This window comes from Limulus polyphemus, unplaced genomic scaffold (assembly GCF_000517525.1).
Source record: "Limulus polyphemus unplaced genomic scaffold, Limulus_polyphemus-2.1.2 Scaffold55, whole genome shotgun sequence".
In the NCBI taxonomy this organism is placed as follows: domain Eukaryota; kingdom Metazoa; phylum Arthropoda; class Merostomata; order Xiphosura; family Limulidae; genus Limulus; species Limulus polyphemus.
Window position 1 is genome coordinate 1,326,473 of NW_013665665.1, and position 17,291 is coordinate 1,343,763.

The 17,291-nt window shown below is 31.5% G+C and overlaps 1 protein-coding gene across 1 annotated transcript in view; it reads right to left on the reverse strand.

The window, feature by feature from the left end:
- LOC106463840 (heterogeneous nuclear ribonucleoprotein H3-like) overlaps nt 1-17,291 on the reverse strand; it is a 42,142-nt gene that overhangs the window by 6,464 nt on the left and 18,387 nt on the right. Inside the window, exons 6-11 of the mRNA XM_013923922.2 lie at nt 14,917-15,086; nt 13,247-13,312; nt 8,176-8,241; nt 4,208-4,273; nt 1,771-1,928; nt 1,528-1,663 (exon numbers count right to left, since the gene is read on the reverse strand). Of these exons, the coding sequence (XP_013779376.1) occupies nt 1,528-1,663; nt 1,771-1,928; nt 4,208-4,273; nt 8,176-8,241; nt 13,247-13,312; nt 14,917-15,086 (662 nt within the window). The remainder of the gene's footprint in view (nt 1-1,527; nt 1,664-1,770; nt 1,929-4,207; nt 4,274-8,175; nt 8,242-13,246; nt 13,313-14,916; nt 15,087-17,291) is intronic.

Genomic DNA, 17,291 nt, shown 5'->3' on the forward strand with positions numbered 1-17,291 from the left:
ATATATATATATATATATAATTTATCAAGCTTAGTAACTAAGATGTATTTTATTTACTCTACAAAATTTGAAATTTCGAGCAGACTAAAGACACACCCTACCTCGTTGAAATATTGGTTCAAAAGAAAGAAATGGTGCGAAGCCTGTTAAAATGGCTGAGAAAGCCACTAAGGAGATATTCTGAGCTTCCAATTGGTTATTAGTATTATATATAAAAGTAAGTGTATATAGGGGAGCATTTCCAAAAACAGAAAGATGTGCCACTGTGTTTATTGCATGAGCAAATTGAAAAGAGGCTCTTATTTTATATTCTAGCTTGTCAATATTGGTACTTTGAGTTTCTAATTTGTACGAAACTATAGACATAGTATTTAGACTACACAAACCTCTAATTTGAACCAATGCTGCATGCAACATACCACATGACACACAAAAATCAATGTTTATCTGTGTTTTTCAAATTAAGAAATTGAATAATATATAGTACTAAAATTTGAATTAAAATCTAAAGTTTGATACCAAAATTATTGACATAAATTCATGAAATAGTTGTTCAATAAAATTTCGAATGAGAGTCAACAAACAATGTGATATGGCTTTTCACCCATGACCAGTCTTGAAAGGGTTAAAAGTTATAGTATAAATACTTATCGTGTGCAAATGTGTATACAAATTCCTATATTTTATACTGAGCCCATCACAAAAGGGTAAAGTATGAAAAAAAATAATGCATCATCACTATTGCTTTACTTAACAATATTTCCCAATTTCCAGTTTCACCAACTCTTCCATCTAAATGTTAATGCTTTTCTTTAATTTTATTCTTTATAGTCTTTGTGAGTCAACCTTGGTTTTTTTTTTTTTTTTTTTTTATTATTTGCAGCAATCCTTTTTTCTATAAGGAACATGCTTATCTTGTCATATAGTACTCTGTCAGAAAAAAACTCACTTTTTGTTCAATTCTTTTCTTTAAATGGGTTCAGTAGTTTTGCTGTTTGTATTTGTCATGTTATGATTGTCAAGCACTTACAGGCAAATGAGAAAAATTCATGTACAAAACCTGAAAAGCATAACATCACAAATGCAGACTATTTATGCAAACTAATGAAACATCATACTTGAAAATATAACAGTCAGAAGTCATTAGCTTCTAAATACAATGCAATGTTACTTAATGGTTTACTATTTTTCTAAGTATCCAATCCTCAAAATTAAATCACCTTTATTTAAAAATTAATCAATTCATTATAAATATATTATTCTGCATATTGTCACCACAAAGAAAGCATGCACAAAACTTATGATAGGTTAAGATGTAAGAAACATATTAGGTTAAGTACTTTGAAAATACCCAACAATTTTTATAAAACTTCACAACTGAAATACTTTCACATTTCTCTTCTAATCAGATTCTCTGAAGGCATTTAAAATAATATATATTCACAAGGTATTTTCAGATCATTACATTCCTACCACCCTAACTGAACTGTAAACATGTCCACATTTAAATAAATTTCTAATTCTTACCCATTTTTTCCTTATCTCTACTCATTGCCTTTACTGCTTCTTCGTGACTAGCAAACTCTACATCAGCTTCCCCTGAAGGTCTTCCTGTTTTGTCATAAAGTATCTCAATCCCAATAGGCATAAATGGTCTGAAAAACTTAAAGAATTTCCTTTATCAGAATAACTTAGTATTAATGTCAAACATCAATACAATTTTTAAGCAGCCACACACACACGTAAAATCACAAAATAAGATTCACTTACATCTATGATATCTTGTCTTATAGCTCTGAAAGGTAATCCACGCATGTGCACAAAGTGACCTGATGGACCATAGTCACATCTTCTTCCATTAAATCCATTGTTGCTATTAAATCTGCTACCTATTCCACCTATAACATCCATAGGTTCCATGTTCCTTCCTGGTAATTTTGATAATAACATCTTATATACTTTTTAATATTTACGTTTAAAACAAACAAAAGCAATGTACAGATTCATTCAAGAATATCAATAAGTTAACAAAGTTTTACAATTAAACATACTTAAATATTAACTACCAATTTGTCAAAAAATATAAAGCTTAACATAATTCAGTGAACTGTGTAGAACTTGAAATCACTTTATAATACAGGAAACCTGTAAATATATATCTCAATGGCTCATTACAATTTATTATAGCCACACTGTCAATGGCCATATGTAAATAAATAACACAACTACACTGATTTAGACAATTTGCACTAGCAGTTGTGCTGGAAAATTTGGACAGAGCATTGAATAATTGGAGAATTAGTATACACATGTAACATGTCATCAAAAGTATGCTCAAACTGCCAATACAGTGGTATCTTAACATGCGCTTGAATAAAGCAAATAAATTTTTTTCATCACGTACTCATGCAAAGATTGATTACTGAAGGGTAAAATGATACAGTCACGTGCATTATACACGTAATGGTTCAAAAATCTTAAGAATTGGTCATATAATGTGAAAGAAAGTGTTTTTGTAAAAGAGTGTGAAAGTTTCCATGAATTATGCAAGAGTGAAAATAATGGCAGTCACTATTATTGCTATGTAACAAATTAGCTTATTTTTTGTATGTTTGTCTGTTTGAAGACCCGGCGTTTTTTTTGTTTTTTTTATATCATCTCCACTTCAAGACAAAAGATTGATAATGCACATTGATAAACACATGCTTACTACAAAATACAGAAATATATCATTAACTTCTGAACAAAGTAGCTACCTAGATAAACTTACAGTATATGCTTATAAATAAAACAGAAGACCTGCATAAACAGCTTGCTAGTTTTCTTGCAACCAGAGCATCAACAGAAGACCACTAAAGTAATTATGCTTAATTTCTGATCAAAGCAAGCTATCTACATCAAAGTTAAGCAAAATAAAATCCTAATTTTCATTTTAGATGTGTTTCAGACTTAAATTGAATTAATGATGTTCTGTTAATCTAGTCTTTCCCTTAACTGGGTTTCGAAACAAACAGTTGAAGAAAAATAAAAAATAAGCTTGTCCTTAATCTAATTACATATTTAATTTACAATAGCCACCTAATCCCTTCACTGAAGATATGCAATTTTCCCAACTGTGTTGTAGCACAATAAAATCCCACGAGAATGATACCTACAATATTTGAAAATTGCATCAACTTGTAAAAGCATTAAAACATGACTCAAATGTCAGGAGAAGGAAGAAGTAAAGATTCCAAAATAATCTTGTAGCAAAACACTATAAACTTCAGGAAATAAGAGAAATGTCTTCAGAACTAGGGCTGGTTAGCAAATCCTGCACCCTCACATAAGGTGAAAAAGCATGTGCAAAAGCACCTTGTTTGTTCATGGATGAATAAAAGGACTAAAGATCTGTAAAACAGGCATCTATAAAACTCTGAAACCAACCACACCACACACACCAACAGAATACTTAGCATTAAAAGCTAAAATCTGCTGTTTGATAAAAGTAGAATTTGCAGCCATAAAAACTCAATCAAAATCGTGGGAAGACTGTGGGAATAAAGCTTTACAAAAAGCATTAACTGAAGTTATTAGCTACAAAATTCAGAGTGAGAATGACAGCACACTATGTTAATAGTGGAAATGTCAACAATAACACATCAAATTATTACAGGAAAGCAGAGCGTATTCAAAATCTTGACACGTGGAAAGTGAAGTGTTCTGGGTAAGATACTTTGCATTCTGTAAAAATACAATCAGATATTTAAAGTCACATGTTTGTTGACAACATGAGAGCTACTAAACAAAGAAAACTATCAGTATTTCAGAAAGAAGTGTACCTGTTTTGAATTATTTCTTTAAACCCAAAATTTATGACAAACAGCAACATTGGTTTTCATTTTATAGTTTTAAACTCAGATACAACTAATATTTTTCTAATTTTTAAATCTCAGAAATGAGAAATTATCAATTCTCATAATCAACCCTAGGTAATCAAAATTACACTATTCAAACAATCACTTATACAAAGTATGAATAAAAACCCGTGGCACATACAAGTAGTAATTACATGTTCTAAGTCTGAAAAATATACTTGTTTCATGAAATTATTTTGCATAAATGTAAAGAGTGAAATCAAAATTTCATATTTAAGAGTACTTATAAATAACACATGTAACTCAATAGCCTTCTAAATCCACATCTTCATAACGAAAAGAAACTTTACCTCCTCTGTTTGGTATCCCTCCATAGTTGTTACCAAAGTCTCCATAAGTATCATCATCCATAAACCCTAGAAAATATTTAAATATTATATCAATACATTACTTGCACAGAGCCTGTTATAAATATATTGGATTGGTAATATACTGGTATTCATATGTGATATGGATAAACACAGTAGTAAATAATTTAACTGCAGAAGTCCAGGTTGCAATAATCTATGTAAACAAAATCTCTTGAAACATGAAAAAAAAAACTTTTGTGCCATAAATATTTTTTTAGATCATGCAAGACACCTCTGAAAACATAAAGGAGTTGGTTGAAAAGGATATATCAGGGATTCTGCACATAAACAAGTATGATTCTAAGTTGTACAAAAAAAAAAAAAAAAAATTGAATTCCTCAGTTATGGTTTGGAGATTTACTAAAGGTGGCAATAGAATCTTGAAGTTGAAGAAACAGAAATATAATGTAAATCGAATTTTAGAGGTATATCTGGATTCATCCACATGCTGGCATTAAAGATGTTCTCTAATTCCTCGCAAGACCATAAAGCCAAAGACATTGCCAAATGGCAAATTATGAAATGTAACCATAAATTCTGTTTGTGCAATATAGCAATACACAGTCTAAGGCAAACCATAATTCTGAATAAGAATTTGGGTCAGTAAGAGTAGGTAGCACAAATAGTTAATAAGAAGGCTCTATCATAATATGAGTATAGAAAAGGTTCAAAAGCAGGAGAAGAAAGACATCTTAAAACAAGAACTGTCCCACTGAAGGCAGATTCTAGGAACTGATAGAAAAAGAAAGCAGAAGGCCAGAAAAAATCAGTAAAGGTAAAAGAGGACAGCTATGCAGCCTACCACAGAAGAAACTGATAATCCACATCATTAAATAGCAACATGAAGAATGAGACAATTTGTTCAGGAGTTGCAAACAAAAGATAAAAAAAACAATTTCTAAGCCACTAACTCTTACAAATAGCCCAATGAGATTTGTAGACACCAAAGATGAAAATCAGCAAAAATGTGATAACATTGAGTAGCCTGAAAAAAAGAATCCAGCTTTTCTAACAGAGAAATGAATAACAACTAGCCATGAAGCTGTAAATAAAGTACATCACTACGGACGGACTGGTGTTCCACACTGCCACAGACAATGTCTCCAACGAGGCTGCAAAATGTCATTCCCTTAAAACATATGACACAGCAGGAGAGAACATGGTTGAAAAGGCTGGTGTGTAGCAAGAACTCAACATTTAAATGAACAGAGGAAAATTCTCCAAGGTAACACGTTTCAAGATAGGAAGCCACTGAGTATCAAAAATTCATTGAAGGTATCTCATGTAAGCACAACCCAAGGGAATCACCCCCATCATAAGAAGCCACTGTCCTGAGAGCAGAGAAAATCTTTGGCAAACCGACAAGATAAAAGTAGGTGCATCTAAGAATCCAGGAATTGCAATGCCAATGGAGACAAATAAGATTTCCTCCAAATGTGTTTATTCAAAGTCTCATATGCACCAAGCTAAGACTTGGACTCATTGATAATCCATCCCAGGGAAGAAAGTAACGGAGTGGTTAATTAAGAGTAAGTAAACAACAAGAGTGACAAATCAGTTGGAATAAGCCTATCACCCTTACAATAATGAATTGAATATTGATATTCAGAGTATGTAGAATACTAGTAAAGGCTTCAACTCTGTCTGTCTGTCTGTCTGTCTGCGTGCGTGAGTATGTATGAGAGACAGAGAGAAGTAAGAAGCTGAAGCCAGACCAAAAGCAAGGGTAATGCACTGATAAATCATCCCCCAATTGTAAAAGCATAGAAAGTGTCAAGAAGACAAATTAATCTGAACATGATGTGTAGTATTTTTGATACTTACTTTTCTCACCCGCAGACCAAGAAGGAACTGTCACATTCTCAAGTTCGTCAACTTAAATTGGAAATATCCAGTTAACAATTTGAAGGTTGAGATGGGAAAGATCCATTATTTGTCTTCAATCTCCCAATTTTTTAGAAGCACAAAGAGACCAGAGTAAAAACCTAGGGAATGCAGTGCAATGCTTTGAAAGTCTCTTTCACTAAAAAGTCCAAAACTTCCTGATCAAAAATTTGAATGCATCACAACCAGAAAGCTTTTTATGGAATTACCAGGATTCAAACTGCTGAACCTATGATCCTGAATACAGGCACTCTAACCAATTGGCTATCAAGTGGTTAGAGTACCCGTATTTCGGATCATTCTGGTTGTGATGCATACAGAAAATATCTGATATAACACCTAACAACAGTGGGAGAATTCACTGGTCGAAACATTGTGAAAATAATAATAATACATACAATAAAGATGGGAATAATAGTCTGTATAATTATATCATTAGTAATTGTCCTGTCTGTTTTTCTAGGATCAAAGCAAATGTTGTCATTAAATTATATAATATACTGTGACAAGAATCATATGAAATCTACAAACAATTATTTTAAAACATAGGATTAGTTTTTTTTTTGTTTAAGTAGTCATCTTCTGAAAACCTGTTAGGAGAAATCCACAGTTTGTATTAAGCATATTTTCAGCTTGTTACAGGCTTCATACTAAGTTACACATGATATATTTTCATGTAAAACAGTAATTTAATCCTAAATGTTCTTACCTAAAGATGTCTATCAGAAAAGTTTGAAAAAGTCTCAAAAACAAGCTGAAAATAGGAAGATGAGAATAAATTACTAGCTGATTAATGCAATTGATTAATGAGTTAAATGATTAATTGATTAGCAAATCCCACTAATTACCCAACCGTAATGAGAAGTCAGTGTGGAACTACCCCCCCCCCTCTCCTCTAATTAAAAAAAAAACTGATGGTCTAAGGTTTGAGAATGGAATAAGGATACAAAGAGTACGAAATGCAAGACAATTTCAGTCCTTGAAAATATCACCAATTTCTAAAAGCATAAGATGTGTCCCAAATGTCAGGAGGACGAGTAAAAAGTAAAGATTCCATAATGGAATCCATTAATAAAACTAGAACATTCAGGTGTAACAGAATTTTTCCAGATTTAAAATGTTCCATACCTGGGAAACAAGAGAAATACGTTCTTTTTGGTGGGGTTAGAATCTGGTGGATGCAAATCTAATGGGTTATCAGCTTTTATTTTTTGTATGAACAAGCTTGTTGTTTTGAACAGGCCTTTTCACCTATGTCTAAGGGTGCAGGATTTGCCAGCCACCCCAAGTACTAAATAACCTTCTGCACACGAAAGCTTCAAAACGATTTCACAAAGAAAAAAAAAGGATTATTGCACACTTCAGAAATTGTGACAAAAATGAGAGTACACTATGTTAAAAGCATGACTGTAAACAAGAAAATGTAAATTACAGCAGTAAATAAGAGCTTATGTAAGTTCTTCTGACATGTACAAAAAGTCAAGTAAAAATTTGGTGGATACTCTACATTGTGTCAAGAACATTCAGAAGTTTAAATCATGTGGTTGGTGAACAGCATGAGAGCAACTCAACAAGCAAAAGGCTATCAATGTTTCAGAGGTAAGTCTATCTGATTTTAATTATTTTCTTATAACCAAAATCTGTTGATGAAAATATCAGCACAAGTTTTCATTTTATAATATTTTAAATAGGTAATTTGTACTTAACTCAGATAAAGATATAATAAAAGAATTCTTAATTTTTTAACTCTCAGTAAAAAAAATTAAGATAATTATCAAATTTCATATTTAATCATACATAATAAAAAAAAACCCACAATTCAATCTCTTATAAAAAGAATAAATTCAAAAGACTTTTAACACAACCAAGGAATAACTATATGCTACATAGTCTGTGAAGAATTTCTTTGTTTCATGAAATTATTTTGCTATAGAAAAAAATTATAAAAGTTGATAGTTAAGAGGTAGTTTTGTAACAATTCAAAAATCCTACTAACTTCACTATAAAACAAAAAACAACATTACCTCCTCTTTTTGGTAACCCTCCATAGTTATTACCAACATCTCCATAAGTGTCATCATCTATAAACCCTAAAACATAAAATTTCAATCAAAAACATTATTTGCACAAAGCCTATTACAAATATCTTGAATTGATAATATACTTGTATTCGTATGTGACAAAGACAAACAGAGAGGAAAATAATATGCCATGAAAGTTCTGGCTGTAGTAATCAGTATAAACCCAGAATCCCCTAAAATATAATTTTTGTTTTCATAAGTAGGTTTTACATTCCACAAGACACCTCTGAAAACAAAGGAGCCAAGAGTCGAGGTCACCACACATACTTAAGTGTGATTCTGAACTGTAAAAAGAAAATTATGATTGAGCTCTTCAGTTATGGATTCTTGAACTTGAAGAGACACCAATGTGATATAAAGATATCCTCTAATGCAGTTGTTTCCAATGATCAGTCTACAAGAAGGTTGAAAAAATTTGTTTTACAAAGTAATATAAAAGTACTGTAAAAAGTAGATATTGGATGAAGCTGTGCATGAAATTTTGAGATCAGAACTAGCTGATCCTCAGTTGGAAAAAGGTTGTAAACCGTTGCTCTAATGCATACCTATATCTGAAAAGCCAAACTGTCAAACAGGAAATTTTGTGAGATGTAAGCAGAAATTCACTTTTAAGGGTTTCAGATAGGTCAAGATAGAATGACAGATAAGCTGTACAAGCCAATTCGTTCATGTAGATTGAGTATGAATCATGGAGAAAGATTTATTTTAAGCTATAAACAATTTTTTGTGCCCCTCTGAAAGATTACATTAATAACACAGAGCAAAGAACTGGTCTGGATTAGCAAAAGTAGATAACACAAATTGTTAAAAACTGTGGTTACCTTCTCTTGAAACTCAAATTGTGGTAGTTAGGCTTTAACATATGAAGTTATAAGTATAAAGCTTTCTGAAAAAAAAAGTACCACAAGAATTGAGAGCATAAATTTCAGATCTTATCATACAAAAAGTAAGAAACAGAAGAAAAATATGCTTTCAGTGAAAGAGAGTAGGGCAAACAAGTAATTACAATTTCAAATGGAAGAAAAGAGAAATATCTTAAAATAAGACCTCAGTCCAACTGAGGACAATATTTAGGGACCTGGGAAAGATGTAAGGAAAAAGGATCTGTAAAGGTGGCAGAGAGTGAAGCTTTGTAATCTTATATATATTGCAAACCGTGATGTCTGTATGAGTATTTGACTGTCTACTGTTTGAAAAGATGCACATGCAGCAAAGCTCAACATTCATTTTTGAAATGATGAGAGAACAGGCATGAATAATATTGATGCCAAATTTTATTTTGCAAGCAGGATATTCTACACTAAAATGTTAGGAATTAATCAATTAATCATACTATCATTCACATTTAAAAATGTGACATAAGTTAAAAAGTAAGAATGTAGATTTACAGTACGTCATTGTTGAGTGGCTCTCAGCTTGACTGAAATCCTTAACAATTACTTCTCGCGATAGGCGGTATAAGTAGCTCAAAGCTTTGGCTCCGAGTAAAACCAAGAGTGCAACACAATTAACCTTTTTAAAGTCCATGAAATAATATAAATTCATAGATTAACCTTCGCTTTATCCATCAGTGGGGACTGGTATTTTGCTTGTCTGCCATAAAAGCTGATAAACCAGATCATGAAATAACATACAGAATGAGGCAACATGTTAAGGAGTTAGAGAAATATAAAAAACAGAATTTCTAAAGGACTGATTCCTGCAAATAGACAATAAAGAGATCTGTAGATGACTAGGGATGAGCATCAGCAAGAATTTGATAACATTTAAGCTGCTCAGGAGAGATAACTGGCTTCTCTATACAAAGGACTACATAACAACCAGACTTAAAAGCTGTAGATGAATGATTTTGTGGAAGATGGACATTTGATCTTGGAATACACGTCTTGAACAAGGTAGCAAAATAGATGATGCAGCAGGGGAACTAAGATTCAGCTAGTCAGTGTGTAGCAATAAGGAGAACTTGACATGTTGTTAAATGCAGATGAAAAAACTGGCTCAACACATCCACTTCTGGAAAACTTGGGTCTGTAATAACTGGATACCAATAAAGTTGAAGAATACAGATGTTTGGCATTTTAAAGTCATCAAACATAGGACAACTAAGCTATTAGCACAACCAAATAAAAGATGAATGGTACACTCCACAGAGAGAAACTGATGATCTCTGGAAAGAGAATCTGCAAGAATTTTCATAACTAGCAGATTACAGGCTTGGAGATAAATATGATGTGAATGGGGCTAAAAATGAAGAGGGACAGTACAAAAAATAAAGCATGCAGGATCAAGTTCCTACCCGATTGTTGATACATAGTACCCTAGCTTTTAAAAAAGGCAACCTTGTAGGGGTGTAGATCATCATGAAGTGGAAGAAAAGGAACTGAGCAAAAATAGAAGGTAATCAAGAGTTGCAGCCAGAGAGAAATTCTCCAAGATAATGAGTTTGAAAATAAATTCTACTGAAAGGTAAGACTTTACTGAAGGTGTCTCATGCGAGCACAACCTAAGAGGATTACTTGGTAAAGATATGCCACTGTCCCAAAAGCTGAGGACATAAAAGACAGAGTAGACAACAGAAGTAGGCATACAAAGAATACAAGGATTGCAAAGCCAAAAAAAAAAAAAAAGTTACAAATTCCTTGAAATGTGTTTATCTAAAAACCCAGATGCATTAATTTCTGGGTTCATACAAGTTAGACTTAGACTCATGGCTAATCCATCTCATCTTTGCTTCTACACATCCTATTCAAAAGGAACAAAGCAATGAGAAAAAGCAGAAGACTGAGAAGTAGTATATAAAAAGTGGGTAATGCAAAAATGATGGCTATTACATACAGGGCATCTAAAAGTTGGATTACAGCTGGAAGTAACAAAGCCTTATTCAACTCATGCTCACAAGTTTCTCCTGATTGAGAAATCAATTCTGAGGAAATACTGACAAATGCAAAAGGGTTTAAGAAAGACAAATTTTGAAGGTTATCAAAAATTCTGTAAAGGATGAAAACCCTTTAGTAATAGCTTGATCACATAAAATGTTAAAGTACCGTATTTTCACATAAATAACTCACCCCCTGATATACCCCACACCTGAGGAAAAAAGTGCTCTAAAAAACTTTTAAGCATGTATCACCCGCTCTTGTGTATACCCAGCAACCAAATGACACAGACAAATTTTGAAAGACAAGAAAAATTAATCCTTTTACATTACAGTAATACAATAAAACCTTCACTAAACAAAAATTCAAGATTAGAGGTTAGTAACTTGTGGCTACCATTGGTTGAACAAAGAAAGGAAGTCCACAATCCACCAGAATACTGTAATGACTGACAACACTATAAATGCACTGACCCAAAGATGAAAGGTATGCAGAAGAACACTGCAACAGAAGCTGTGGACAAAAAATCTGTGTAATAGTGGCAGAAAAAACAGCCAAAATTAAAAAAGAAATACCAAAAACTAAACGAGCCATGAGGGATGGATATGCAAAGTTGCCAACATTGGGAGAAGATTTAGGTTACATCACAGAGAGATGTGGGCCATCATTATCCATGACCCTGATACGCCTTCAAATGTAGCAAATTGCCAAGCAGATTGGTATTGCTGATTTTATGGGAGGTCTTTCTTGGTGTTTCAAATTCATGAAACGAAACAGACTATCTGTTAGAGCCAGGATGACCATTGGACTAAAAGCATTCCATAGACTGTAGAGTTAAAGTGTATTGCTGCTTGGAATGTGTTGTCATCCATGCATCGTATTTCTTCTATAACTGATAAATACAGCCAAAAGTATTCATATTTATACTTTGTCTTTTGATCAGAGAATAACTGGGATGCACTTATCGGCCGACTGATGTAGCACTCCACATGTTGAACAACAACATAAACATAAACAAATATTCGAAATAGAAAATTGGTGATTTCAGTCTTAAAAACAACAACAAAAAATATTGCATTACATGCACGTGAGTATACCCTACAAGCAATACACTTAGTAGACTAGACTAATCCAGTAACAGTTGCAAAAAGACAACATGTAAAGAATCCAATAAATCCTGGAAAAAAGACTAAAGAAAAAAAGAACAGCTAACACCTAGTAATTGAGGTAGAAAGTCTTAAAATAAGCATAATCATAAGAGTGCAGGAGAAAGGACCAATGAGAAGCCAGAGTTATACAAGATACAATGTCTTCAAGTAAAAAAAAAAAAAAGGTACCTTAAACCTATCTCATATCAAGCAACTTAAAGTGTGACATCTTCATTTACGTTTTTAAATATATCTAAAGGATAATTACATCAATAATTGAATGAATATGAACTGAATCAAATGAATAGATGGGTATTGAAATACAGTTTCTAGCATTGTAAGTCCACAAACATACTGCTGTGCCACTTGGGGGCAGCTAGAGAGAACACAGCTATAAGGTCAGAGGAGTGATAAATGTAAGAAAATTGAAACAATTTCTAAAAGTACAAACCATGACCCAAGTATCAGAAGAAGGAAGACTAAGAACAAAACTTCAAAAGATTCCAAAAGAAACATTAATTGCAGAATTAGCTTCAGAATTCACAAGTCAAATGGTTAACAGCATGAAAGCAACTCAACAAGGTTATCAGTATATCAGAGGTCAGTCTACCCAATTTAAATAATTTTTAATAACCAAAATTTGTTGAGGAAAATAGCAACATATATTCATTTTATATCTTTAACATGCCATTTGTATTAAACTTACATACAATTTTAATATACATTAAGAACAGTATCAACTTCCACATTCACCCCTTGTAATGAAAATTTACAGTAATCAAATAATATCTTATATAAGGTAGAAATATAAAAAAAAAAAAATTATGGCACAACCAAATAGCAAGAACATGCTCTACAGTCTGTAAGAAAGTTATTTGTTTCATAAAATGATTTAGCATTACTGTAAACATTATTATAAAAGATAATATTTAAGATATTTATAAAATCTTTCGAACACGACATCATTAAAACAAAAAATAAAAACGTTACCTCCTCTTTTTGGTAACCCTCCATAGTTGCTACCAAAGTCTCCATAAGTATCATCATCCATGAACCCTAAAACATATTTAAAATTCATATCAAAAAATGTTATTTGCACAAAGCCTGTTATAAGTATATTGGATTGGTAATATACTGGTCAGTTACTTGAAAATAATGTAAAACAATCCAGTATTAAAACAAACTTCATTATTTACTCATTACCTCATTTAATTCTAAAACCACCTTTTCCTATTTGTATTTTTAAAACACTCACCATATTTCAATAATATACCAGTTGGTGAAAGTTTTGCAGATGGTGCTTCTTGTCACTTTTTCTTTTGCAAATAAATGTTTGACCCACAATTACTGAAAACACATTTTATGTATTATACATCGTTAACAATTAAGATTTCAATCACATATGCACCAAGAAAACCAGTTTAACAAAATTCTCCTTCCAACTTCTAAAATTTTTTTGCCGGACAAATCTTTTTTTCACTCTGCTATAACATGTCGTGAAATAGCTGTGTAAAAAAAATTATATAATGAAACTGTTACTTTAAGTTAACATTTCATCTTAAAATAAAACTCCACTCAGCTAATATTATCTTAGCTCACTGATCCAGAAACAAAGATTGTTTTTATTTTGTTTTGTTTTTTTACAAGATTACTTATGCAATCACCCAAATTTCCTTTTAATGAATCAAAAAGACATTTCAGTTACACTATATATATAACTCAAGTAAAAATTAAAATAATATGCATGACTTCACACTTTGAATGAAGCATTTGAATAAAGAATAATAATGATTCATTTATTTCATAGTTTTGTCTGTTTAAACTGGATTGTGTGCAAACTGTATCACTATATTACTCAAGAACATATTTTAGTTTATATAAATCTGAACATGAACCATGCATTTAACAATAAAAACTGTACAAGAGCATACATATGTAATGACCTTCATGGCAGGATGTTCTTAAAATGAAGATGGAATATAAAAGATAAAGCAAGAAAACAGTTAAAATGGTATGATGATGTTATAGGGTGATTATTCAAAGCATTCAATTTTCTTGCCAACAATGGTTCTTACTATAAGTACTTCTTTCAGGTTTGTTTGTTTTTTCTTATCAACTTTATTGCCCAAGTAAGTTGTTCTGGCAACAAGAATTAAGACTACTTCATAGTGAAACCATAGCAAATTATTTATCTGTCAGTAACAATGTATTAAAGTGAAATTTACATAACAGCATACAGTTTGGTGTAAAAATCCTAAGCTAAAAAATGGTTTTACTTAAAATACCTTGATTATAAAACATGCTGTACACAACACGTATATACACACATACGGATATAATCACACAATTAAATGTACATTTGATGAATAAAAGTATTTTATCAAATTCAATTGCAAGAAGAAGAAAAAATAATACAGTTACTCTATTTGCACATTCTGTTAACACCTGGTAATAACCATATGATTAAAAGTTCATTCGGATAACATAAGTGCTTTTAATTAGATCTGTTATAAGCAAATAAACATTTCCTGGCAATAATTATTTTTCTGGATATATTATCTAAATTTTTCTTTCATAGAAAGTCAATGTAAGAAAGATATTGAGAAAAATTATGACAACGAAAATTCTTTTTTCACAACTAAAGGTTTTTTTACCCTTACCTCTAAAACTACGGGAGCCTCTATTAAGACCACTGCGGCCGCCAAGACCACCAAGTCGATCATTTCTGTCATATGGGCTTGGTCTAGCTGACATCATTCGCATTCTTTGGTGGCCCATTCCTATCACAGTTTTCACTTCCTGAAGGCTGCTCTTGAATATCTCAATGTACCTAGTATATTTGAAATCTCAACTTAATACTTACCCATTTTCGAAAGTTCGTACAAATTGGCACAATCTTTAAATGGCTACACAAAGCAACTATTTATTAGCATTATTCTTGACATTTCATTCTTTCTTTCCTTAAACTCTTTTCAGAAATAATAAAGAAAAAATAATCATATACTAAAATCAACAAACGCTCCACATATATCTTAAATGTTCATGTCTTTGAAGATATGATAAAATCTTTAAAAAATATGATAAATCTTCACTATGTAACCCTTTTGAAAATTAGAAAAGAGCAAGATAGAAAGGTACAGGTTTTTTTTAATAGTGCTTAAATCTTTACCAATTATTAGTAGTACCAGAACTTTGTATCTTAACAATAATTAGACCAATCTACTAACATTCCAATTTTTAAATCTAAACTGTTTTAAGTTAAGTATCACATTACATAATTTGTTTTCCGTAAATTAAGTGTAAATATTTACAGAAACCAACAGAAAGGATTTGCTTATAAATTGTCATACATAAAAACATGTTAAGTGTTTCTTTTGAGAACAAAATTATTATACTGATGCCCAAAAGAAACGCACTGAATATCTTGCATTTTTATAAAGTCACGACTTGAGCCCAGGATTTTACCCCAAGATACAACACTAATCAAACAATTTACAGACCTATTTGCTCACTACTTCAAATATAAAGAATATTTTGTATGTGCCCAAGGAGCTATTGATGTAAAACTTAATGTTGCATTTTCATTGTGCATCAGTATATGAACATTCAAATGTTGCTTTCTTAATAATACTTCACTTATGTAACATTCCAATACCAATTCATAATAAACTGAGTTTTAGATTTCTTTTTTAAAAGTTGTAAACCATATGAAAAATTAACACTCACAACTAATTACTTATACAACTTTATATCAGTAGTCAAAACAATTTATCACAAATGAAATAATCACAAAAGAACAAGTGTTCATTTAAAAGCCATTCATGTCAGAGAAATAAAACTTGTTTGCAGAGCCTATATTAAAAACTTTTAAAGGATCACTGACGTGAAACTATATTAACTTGTGTTATGAACAAAAACAACAGCTAATAAACATATTTAAAATATTGGTGTGTTTAAAAGTTAATTAACACATACATGTTCTCCGAGATGAATGTGATCCTAAAATTACCATATAATCATATAAAGGACTTAATAAGGTAAACTTCATTCTTCATCAACTTAAACATTATTTTGGATTTTCCCACTCATCTTCCTTACACAAAATCAGCTTATTCAAGATATATATGTAAAACTGCATATATATTTCATTAAAAGTAACAGTGTACATAAATGGTGTTGGTCAAACCAACAATCATTACCATAATACACAAATTAGAAGTTACTTTTGAAACATGTTACTAACCATTAATGAAACAAATATTTCAGCAGAGAATTTCTTGGAAAACTTTGCAAAGACTTTTGCAATACCTTCTTATAAACAGCTTTCAATTCCTAGTATGTGCAATCAAATCATGCTACACCACTTTTTTTTTTGCTCGTAATCCATTTAATTAGTCCATTACAGATTTCCAATAAAAGATACATAACAAACAGCACTTCAGATGCATCTTTTAATGACCATAATTCACTGCTCAGGAAACCTTTTGCCTAACATCAGAACTCATCTGCTATACTGAACATTATGGCAGCCTTAAGACAACAATCCAAGCCAGAAATGTCCTGTTTAAATCACACTAAAACTTCAGTGTTTTACTTTGGGCCTAGACCAAGTTTGTAATAATTTGTTACACAAGTTTTGTAAGCAAAGAGATATATCCTAATGTTTTACTTAACTGCTTAAAGTTGAACATCCAAAAGTAAGCATTTAATTTGACTAACAAATGCTGAACATCACTGTAAAACATTACAATGAAATTGTTTATATCCACAAATGAGCTTCAGCTTTACACAGATGATGAAACAAGCTTACTCTACTCAAAATGTCACATGAATTCTATATTGCTAGATATGTAATTTAAGATGGAAAAGAAAACTCAAAATTATTAATTTTTATCTGTGTTCATTAAGTTCAGGCTATTCCAAAATATATTACTGGTTGTGTGTGTGTGTGTGTGTGTGTGTGTGTGTGTGTGTGTGTGTGTGTGTGTGTGTGTGTAGTAGTAGTAAGTAGTAGTTAGTAGTTAGTAGTAGTAGT